Here is a 10141-nt window from a genome sequence, read left to right on the forward strand (position 1 = left end):
GCGACAGAACAAGCGGTCCAGAGGGGCTGCGGCATCTTCATTCCTTTAATAATAATAATAATAATAATAATGCCCCAGACGAGACTGACAAAAGGCGGCGATGCGTTAGCTACAAGGTCAGCCTTCCCGCCGCCAGGTTACCCCGGCATTCCTTCCATGGTTCCCCCCCCCCAAACACACACACATGGTGCAGAAAGAAAGCTTGGGCGACACCTGTACATCATCTCACCTGGTTTGAAGGTGGTATGGAAAATGCAGACCTGTCCATGACAGAGCCGTTGGGGAGAGAACCCTAACAATCCAACTGGGAGAGAGAACTTTAAAAGCCTCCGCCTTACTGGAAAGGAAAAGAAAAGGGGGTGGGGAGGGGGGAAGGAGCGCTCCCCTTATCATAAAGGAGAGCCGCCCCTCCATTCGGCATGCTGCCCTGACGGGCCTTGAGAACTGCTGTCGGCAGGAGCTTCCTCTTCCCACGAGAAAAGCGTGCGCGCACACACACACACAGGGGGCGGCGGCCCCGCGGACTCCACGTGGGGGCAGACAGAGCCACGCTCTGAAGCACTGTCCTCAGTTCAGCAGTTTCAGCTGCCCGGTCACCTGGTTCACCATCTCTTCCTCCCCCATGATGGCGAGGACCGTGTGGGAGCCCGTCGGAACCTGAAACACAGAGAGGACACCCCACAACTGGGGCAAGCAAAGCACTTAAGGAGAGAGCTGCCAGAGAGCTGGGGCCGCCCCTCCATCTACCGCGCTCTCTCAGCCTTGCGGACCCCCCTGCTGAATACTTTCGAGTGCTCCCAATGTGGGGTTGTCAAGTGCAACATTTCCGGTTTGCCCAGAGTGGACACACAGGGGGATGTTGCTCCAGCCAGGAGGACTTCCTGTCACACCTGGTCTGGAGCATCAACCCCCTGCATGTGACCAGGTAGATGGGCGTGACCCTGGCAGACCCTATAAAGGGGCTAGTCACGCAGCCATCTTCCTCTCACTCTCCTGATCCCTTCTCTCCATTATGCCTTTTGCTGTCTGCTGGCTCTCAGCCAGCAGCACATGGACTCATCCCTCACAGAGAATGAACCCACATATTTCTCTGTTAACTGTAACCAGGGCTGGATTTAGGTTTGATGAGGCGCTAAGCTACTGAAGGTAATGGGGCCCTTTGTTGTCAACAACAAATTGTCGCTTTTTTGTGTTGAATATATGCTATATAATAATAATAATAATAATAATAATAATACCTTTATTGTCAATGTACAATCTGTGTACAATGAAATTAACCGAGCCTCCCCACCCCAACCACTCAGTCTCATTGCACTCTGTGTGCTTGTCGCACAACACACCAACCCCAAAAGTCAGTTGCACTGTATTATTTTCCGTTCAGCAGCCTAACAGCCCACGGATAGAAACTGTTTTTTAGCCTGTTGGTACGACTGATTATACTTCTATATCTTCTGCCGAGGGTAGAAGATTAAAGAGGTGCTGGCCAGGGTGTGAATCGTCCCTGAGAATTTTTCTTGCTCTCCTAAGGCATCCCACAGTATACCAAATTGCATAGCGAGATCTCCAGGTTCTCCATGGATATGGTAAGTTATGGACCTAATAGGTATCTAAAGCCATTTGATGTATGTAGGTTTTATTTTATTTGTTTTTTATCTTATGTTTTGGAAATGTACATCCAGGTTTTTTTTCCTTTAAATTTTTTGGGGGCCCGCAAAAGAGTGGGGCCCTAAGCTATAGCTTGTTTAGCTTATACGTAAATCTTGCCTGTGAACTGAATGTAAGTAAACCTTATCATTACTTTTAAAAGAAGGCTGTTGTGTCATTATTGTTTTTAAGAGGGAACTAAAGGGGATTTACCAGGAACAATCCAATCTGGACAAGAGTATCTGGATCGCTTAACTCAAATGATTCTCACGAATCCATCAACTAGCTTCCTGCAATGTACAAGGGAATGTGCTCTGCTACTAGCTTATTAGCGTGAGTGAGGAAGGGTATTATTTAATCAATATATCCTCTCCTACTATCCTCAACATTCCCACACTCTAGGTATCGGGAGATTATTTTGCTGGGCTACTAGTTTAACCCAGATCTTTGTAAATAAATGACATTCTTGCTGTATGTGCTGTTGAACGTAGGTTTTTGGGGGGGGTAGGGGGGAATTGAAAGAGTAAACTGTTGAGATCAGCAAGATAGCCTCATCTAAATTGGATTTTTTTTTAAAGTGGATGTGAATTTTTTAATGCCAGGCAGAATTTTTCAGGTTTGTAGCTTGCCCCTTGGCAGCAAAGGATCTCTCAAAGTGGCAATTGTACAGCTGGCCTGAGAACACAGCTTTTGTTATCACCTGGAAGGAACCTTTCAAAAACAAAAGTTGCGTAAGTTTGCAACTCTGCTCAGTATTGTAGGGGGGAAACCTTAATAGACACCAGTTTCAACTACAGGCTTAGAAACAGCATTCCAGGGCTCAAAAGGCAGGAGCTTCGTTTATTTCATTTCTAAGTCCTCCCATAACCAGGGGCCTCCAGCATTCGGTGGAAACTTTCATCGTTTCGAAACCTACTGCCCTTAACGAATCCTGCCCTATAAAAAGAAAATAACTAGAAAATAAAAACATCCTTTTGCTCTCCAAGTTCTGAAACCAGAAGTCATTAGGTATTTGCAAACATACCCAATCTGCCCAAGAAGTCAACCCACCCCCATGTGCAGAAATGAAAGCCCTCTTCCCTTACATAAAGGTAAAGGGACCCCTGAGCATTAGGTCCAGTTGTGTCCGACTCTGGGGTTGCTGCGCTCATCTCGCGTTACTGGCCGAGGTAGCCGGTGTACAGCTTCCGGGTCATGTGGCCAGCATGACTGAGCCGCTTCTGGGGAACCAGAGCAGTGCACGTAAACGCCGTTTACCTTCCCGCCGGAGCGGTACCTATTTATCTGCTTGCACTTTTGACGTGCTTTCGAACTGCTAGGTGGGCAGGAGCTGGGACCGAGCAACGGGAGCTCACCCCATCGCGGGGATTCGAACCACCGACCTTCTGATCAGCAAGCCCTAGGCTCTGTGGTTTAACCCACAGCGCCACCCGCATCCCTTACATACCTACCAGTTAATATCCCTGCAGAACACAAGAACCAGGTACATTCACTTTGTTCAAGGCAACATACCTAGGAAGCGCGAAGCGACTTTCAGAGTCTTTGGCCAATTACCTGGGTCCTCCCTGCATCTTGCACTAGGTATGTTGGCAGTTCCAGGCTCAGGGCCAAGGCATGCAGCTCCAGCAACTGGTCAGTGTTGGAACCCTGCAGTACGACTTTCTTTGCGCTGAGAGAAAGGCGAAGCAATCTTGAGTGTAATACCAGCTCCCACTCCACCCCCGACGCAGAATCTTGCACCTCCAGCCCGAGGCTCTGCCCCAAGGCAGCTACAGGGACCAGCAGCCCAGGAATTAGGACCTACAAGCCTATTTCAGAGACTGCAAACAGAGCAGCATTGCGTGCTGGGGATCAGGCCCACGCTAACCTGCGTACCTGGAAAAAGCTCTCATGATGTCCGTGCAGGACTGGCACAAAGATCCGATGTATTTTGTTTAAAGGACTTAAAAACCTTTTCCCAACTGTTGCGGAGGGATCCACACCCATGCCCCCCAGCACTGCCTGTGTGACCATTCCCCCACCCCCCAATGAAAAATCAGCGCACACGACACTGAAATATGCTCTGCAGGGCACCAAGCTAGACGTGCTGGATTCATAAGGTGCTCAGCAAGCCAGTTAAAATATCAAAAAGCCCCTTGGCCATGTCGTCTGCTGGATCCAAGAGGAAGCCAGAAAGTACGACGATCAAGGCTTCTGGCCTGGATCAACAGACTATAAGCAGCCGCCTTTAAACTCCTCAAGAGTAGCGCTCCTCCATCTCGCCAATGCCAACATGCTAAGTTGGGAACCGACTTTGAATCCAAGCCAGCATCTTTGATGCACCTTCTCAGTTCATCCGGGAGATCGTGAGACTCGGGAGGAGGTTGCTCTGGCTCAGCCAGAAGCTGAATAAGCTTCGACACAGACACATGGTGTCCCTTCTGCAAGGTCTTAGGAGAATGGTGCCCTCCGCAGGCCTGATTCCCCCTTTTGCTTCCTTACCCTTGTTCATCCCATTGGTTGATGATGTCCCTGTGAGACGACTTCTCCTGCAGCAACTGGAACAGGCCGACTGCAGCATGCCCCACTTGAGCGGCGATCTGCAACAATAAGCACCCAGAATCAAGAAACAGGAAGAAGGCAAGGTCCCCCTACCAGAGAGGAATGGCAAAGCAAGCAGAGGGACTATGCCGAAATGGCAAAACCGACTGGAAAACTCAGAAACCAAGAGGACAAAAACTTTATAAGAGAATGGGGATTTTAAAAAAAAAGTTATTTAGGAGACCACTTTAAGCAGATGGAAACATTGGCAGGATTCTGATTTCACTTGTAGTATAACAAATACCATGGACAATATGGACTGATATAAAAGTCAGGATTACAGGTAGGCAGCTGTGTTGGTCTGCCGTAGTCGAAACAAAATAAAAAATTTAAAAAAAATCCTTCCAGTAGCACCTTAGAGACCAACTAAGTTTGTTCTTGGTATGAGCTTTCGGGTGCATCTAAGGTGCTGCTGGAAGGATTTTATTTTTATTTTTATTTTTGTTTCGACAAAAGTCAGGAGTATGGAATAATATGCGGTTGTAAATGTTCAAAATGGGACCCCATGGAGGGGGTGGGGGGAAGTCATGAGATTCGGAGTAACCTCTGTACATGGATTTATATTTGGACTTTTATAACTTTGTATTTGTAAAATCAAATAAAAATGAATTCAAAATTGGGGGGGGGAGGAAACAGGAAACCCACTTCCCTCGCACGGCTTGTGTTACAAATCTGCTGTGCCTTTGCTGCAGCGACAGAAGACAGCCTGCTACAGAGATACCTTGCCCATCACCTGCAAGGCCCAGGCTGGCAGCAAGTTAGGAACCATAACCCAAATCATCTTCTAGACAGGGCTCAACAATAGCAGGTTGACTTATTTCAGTAAGCAGCTGCATCAGTATTGTTACTGGGCCTCCATCCACAAATTTATTGCAAAACCAGGGGCCCCTCATCACTCAAGGACTCTTGCTCGCTTTCACTTTTCAGCCTTGGATAAATGCCCTGGATTGTGTAAGCCAAATATGGAGAACCTGAGGACCATCTAGTCCAGCCCTCTGCAATGCAGGCATCCTGCCCACATGTAAGCAAACCAGCAAGCGAAGCCAAAGGCCACTTAAAAGGGCCGGAACAACCCATGAGTAGCTTTACCTTTCCAGTCCCCATGGAGAGCTCCATGTTCACCACAAAGACCATCTTATAGTAACCGCTGCCTTGTGCATCCTCTTCCTCCTGGAAAGAGATGGTGATTGTCAAGTCCCTTTCGTCACAGCGTAGTCACCTGCCTCTCCTGTTTACAGCTCAGGGTAACAGGTAGTTTTGTTATACTGAGTTAGACCCCTGGTCCAGCCACCTCTGTATTGTCTACAATTGGCCAGCAATGGTCCTCCAGAGTTTCAGCCAGAGGTCTCTCCCAGGCCTGCCTCTGAAGATTGAACCTGGGACCTTGTACTATGCTACAGCCCTTCGCCATTTCCCACAAGCCTGGTCTGACACCCAGGTTCTGCCCACACTCAAATATATCTGTTTAGTACCTGTGGAATTAGGTTCGTTCTACTTCACCATGGAAAGAGGTGCTAAGGAAGCCTTTACGAGGGTCTCATGTATTGCAATCGCTTTAACAGAATAACAGGGTGGAACAGTTGCAGGGCCACAAATCTCAGCTATGTTATTTACACATGACAGCCCTTCTGCGGCAGAGCTGAATGAACTATATGATTATTCTGAATGTGCAGACTAAGACTCCGAAGGGCCAAGGACAAAGGTTATGTTTTATGTTGTGAACTGCCCTGTGATCTTCGGATAAAGGGTGATACATTACTACTACTATTACTACTAATAATTTCCTGCCACTAAGATAAAGGGCAGGTTTTTTTTTTTCTTTTCCCAATTTTTTTTTTATTAAAAGGACAGATTCTTCCCCAAAGGAGTTTTAATCAGCACAAGGCTGGGGAAAGAGGAAAGGTATTTTCCTGATCTAACATTGCTTTCCAGAGCAGGGCATCTATAAGCTTTCTGCTTCCCCTTGCCAAGAGAAGATCACTGTCTCAGTTGGGGCAACAACTGGCTTAGTTTCTTAAAGCCAGTCGTGCTTCTGGCCCATAGGGAACCGCTAACAGTGTTCCCCCAGGATTGTCTGAGTTATTGATTTGGGCTGTGCAGAGGAAGCCAATCCTCAAGCAGTCCTGGGCCTAAGTTATTCAGGGTGTTGTACATAGGAGGATAGAAATATAGTTAGAAGGGAAACCCAGGGTCATCTAGTCCAACCCCCTGCAATGGAGGAATCTCAACTAGATGATACATGACAGATGGCCATCCAACCTCAGCTTAAAAACCTCATGGAAGCTGTCTCCCACACAGTGTGGGAAAAGGAGGTGCTGAAGGCATTTTCTTAGAGGGGGCACACAACACACAGTCAAAGTCCGCACCGACTGTAGAAACCCGGAATATTGGCAGGCAGCTGGAGGTTGAAGCCATGGCAGATTTGGTGGGCTCAGTCCTTTGCACGGGTCTGGTACAAAAAACCTTGAACTTGGCCCAGTAGCAAGTGGGAAGTCAATGCAGGTCTTAGCAACAACGCCATGTGTTGCTGGTAGTCCTGTGTAGCCATAGCATTCTGCACTAACCAAAGCTTCCAGACCCAAGGGCTTTGCACTAATCAAGTCCTGAGGTTACCAACACATAAGATTGTGCACACTGTAAATCACAAGTGGTCCTTGCTTTTTACATAAAGCAGGGCTTCTCATTTCGCAGGAGGGATGTCTTCCTGCATGTGCCAGTACCCCCCAAAGATCAGTTGGCTTTCTGTAAACACTCTCCCCCTTCTATTGATTTAATGTAAATCCTGCATTACGGCCTTCGGTGCATATCACAAAAATCTATAGGCGCCAAATACTCTTGTTGCTGGTCATCCATAACCATTCAGTATGAACCAGTTAGACGGCACTGTACAAAGCTGCATCCTAACAACCAGACAGGTGTGGTGGATGGGATCTTTCATTAAGTAGGTTAACAGAGCAAAATGGAGAATGAGGGGGAGAGTATTTAACATGCTTATACATAGGTGTTTCAGACACAGTTACTCAGAGAGACGGGCTCAAAAATAATGGCTGTGAAACAGGCAGCAGCGATTAGTTTCTATTGTCACATGTCACCAATGTGGCACCCACAGACATACATATACACCCACAGGTTCCTATTATTTCCACTGAAATTAGGCTTGGGGAGGTTAATCCTCATCTGCGCTTTCCAGGAAAACCACACGCGCGCAAACATACTAGCGGGTGCGTGCGGGGAGGAAGCAAAAACCCGTCTTTCAAGGGATGGGGAGTAAGAATGCGTGCACGCGGTTGCGGGGCACGCGTGCACCGTCGCAGCACGGGGTCAAATTATCTCGCCGAGCTGCTCAGTCGCCCCTTGAGGATCACCTCGGGGCGCCACACCCTCCGACGCGGGAGTCCCCGGTACCCAATTCCAGAGCGTGCCGGGCCGCAAGAAAGAGGCGCTCTTCACATGCTAAGAAAATGCGTCAGCCGAAAGGAAGGTTTGCGGGTCAAGGATTTAAAAAAAGCGTAGCAGCAGCAGCAGAGCAGGGAACAAAGAGGGAGGAGTGTGTTGGGTTAGGCCGGAAAATGATCCCTGGCGGGATCAGGAGGCAGGAAAACGGGATCGGGCGGGGGAGATCGGGCCGGATTACCTGGGAATCGAGGCCGCTGCTGAAGTAGAGCTGCGCCGCCGCCTCGGCCGAGCGGCCCCCGGTGAGCGCTAGAGCCTGCGGGAAGGGAAAGGGAGACGGCCGTGAGGATCGGCTTCAGGGGGTGGATCCCGGCCCACACCCGGCGCCGCCAGAGCCACAACGCGCAAGCGGCCCCCATCCCCTCCCCCCACCCCACAATAAAAAGAGATCCGCCAGCCAGCCGGCCGGACGACCCACCCGCCGCGCCGCCACCTCGGGGATCCCAAGCTCCAGCAGCGGCGCGACGAGAGACTCGTCCACGCCCGAGTCCGAGTCTAGCGCTTGCGACTCCATTCTTTTACAGCTGCAGCTGCCGGCGCTCTGCCCTCCTATTGGCCTCCCCTGCCGCCTCCCGGCCAATGGGAACCGCCCACCGCCGCGTCTTGGCCAATCGCGGCGCCGGCTCCCCGAGGCTGCGGCCAGTGGCCAGCGCCCGCCGAGCGGCGCTTTCCCCCTCGTGACCGCCGCGGCCCGTCCAGGTTCGTGAATTTGCGCGCGCCTTTGGTCGCTTCTTCCGCGCGTGACGCGGCCGCGTTCCAGCCTCCCTGCTAGATGAAGCAGGCGCGGGAGGAGGCGGGCTTTTCCTTGCAGGAGCAGCCGCAAAAGATGGCCTTGCTTGCATATATTTTTATATATTATTATATTTATGAGCATACATACCGTAAATAAGAGTAAAAATCTGCGCCCCACCACCAAGTATGGATTTCAAAGCGCGGAATGTGTGTTTGAATGAACATGGCCACGCAAAAAAACAAACCGACAATTGGGGGGGGGGGGGAGGCCCAAAGACAACACTGTATAAACCTCAACTACGAATGTTGGTATTGCAGGGTGAAGAGAGAGCGATTTTGTGGAGCAGAGAGTCCCCTTGGCCTTGCACACATTCAGGGCACAATCCTGTGCACACTTAGGGGCCAGATTCAACACAGTGGGACTTACTTCTGGGTAGGCAAGTATAGGATTGCCTGAAAACCCTGAATTAAATTGTGACAGACTCTGCTTTTTGCATTACTGTTTTAAGCCCCACTCTTTACATTACTTGCTTCTTTTACATCCACCCATGTATATAAAAGACGCCGGGATGGTTAAGTGACGTGTATATAAATTTATGCGCTACAGCAGCAAGACTGTTTTGTTGTTGTTCAGTCGTGTCCGACTCTTCGTGACCCCATGGACCAGAACACGTCAGGCACCCCTATCCTCCACTGCCTCCCGCAGTTTGGCCAAACTCATGCTAGTCGCTTCGAGAACACTGTCCAACCATCTCATCCTCTGTCGTCCCCTTCTCCTTGTGCCCATCTTTCCCAACATCAGGGTCTTTTCCAGGGAGTCTTCTCTTCTCATGAGGTGCTCAAAGTATTGGAGCCTCAGCTTCAGGATCCATCCTTCCAGTGAGCACTCAGGGCTGATTTCTTTAAGGATGGATAGGTGAAAATGGAAAGAAGAAGAAGTCCCAGCAAAAGAAGAACGGATAGAAAAACTTATGGAAGATGCAGAAATGGCGAAACTTATGGGAAAAATAAGAAATCAAGGTAACATGCTTTTTATAAAAGAATGGAAATGGTTTATGGAATATTTACAAACTGTAAACAGATAAGAACGTTGGCAGGATTAATAACCCACAGTTTCAAAAGTGTATACATTTAAAGTGAAGAGAGAGAGTTTTTATTTTCTAGTTTATGAGTTTATAAGTCTTTCCGTGAACCAAGTTTTTTTAAGCTTTCTATATTGTGTGTCTCTCGGTATGTTAACAGCATGCCGAGAGACACACAATATAGCAGGCAGCTAGGGGGGGGGCTTCCTCCCCCTCCTTCTCCTCTTATCTCTTTCTCCTGGTACTGCCTGGCAGTGGAGGATTCTTTTTGGCTAGAGCTTTCAACTTTCTCTGAACTGAAAGTCAGTCTTTTTTTGTGTGGCTCAGAGCTGCGCATTCAGCTTTCTCTGAAGGACAGTCTCTGAGCCTCACTGGAGAGAGAGAGAGTTTTGAGCTGGATTTTCTGGGCTGAAAAACTTCTCCTTTTTTTGGAAAAGAAAGTTTCCCCTGGAGACCCTCGCTCTCCCTGAATACAGGTAGGTTCTTCTTCTTCTGAAAGACAGTCTTTTAATTTGCTACCAAGGAGAGACTCCTCCTTTGGAGGTCTTTAAGCAGAGGCTTGACAGCCATCTGTCAGGAATGCTTTGATGGCGTTTCCTGCTTGGCAGGGGGTTGGACTGGATGGCCCTGGTGGTCTCTTCCAACCCTAT

At 49.0% G+C, this 10141-nt stretch overlaps 1 protein-coding gene across 2 annotated transcripts; it reads right to left on the bottom strand.

Moving 5' to 3' along the window:
* Window positions 1-365: 365 nt before the first annotated feature.
* On the bottom strand, window positions 366-8243 carry LOC117041998 (probable peptidyl-tRNA hydrolase 2). 2 transcript variants are annotated; one of them, XM_033141432.1, is made up of 6 exons: window positions 8096-8243; window positions 7859-7933; window positions 5314-5394; window positions 4126-4223; window positions 3199-3313; window positions 366-684 (listed from the first exon to the last, which is right to left on the bottom strand). In XM_033141432.1, exons 1-6 carry the CDS (start codon window positions 8189-8191, stop codon window positions 568-570), a joined length of 582 nt encoding a protein of 193 aa, XP_032997323.1. In that variant the 5' UTR covers window positions 8192-8243; the 3' UTR covers window positions 366-567. The 2 variants fall into 2 exon arrangements, with proteins under 2 accessions (XP_032997323.1, XP_032997324.1); XM_033141433.1 differs by having other exon boundaries at window positions 368-657; window positions 8096-8239.
* Between the last annotated feature and the right edge of the window lie 1898 nt (window positions 8244-10141).

This window comes from Lacerta agilis, chromosome 2 (genome assembly GCF_009819535.1).
Source record: "Lacerta agilis isolate rLacAgi1 chromosome 2, rLacAgi1.pri, whole genome shotgun sequence".
NCBI classification, from domain to species: domain Eukaryota; kingdom Metazoa; phylum Chordata; class Lepidosauria; order Squamata; family Lacertidae; genus Lacerta; species Lacerta agilis.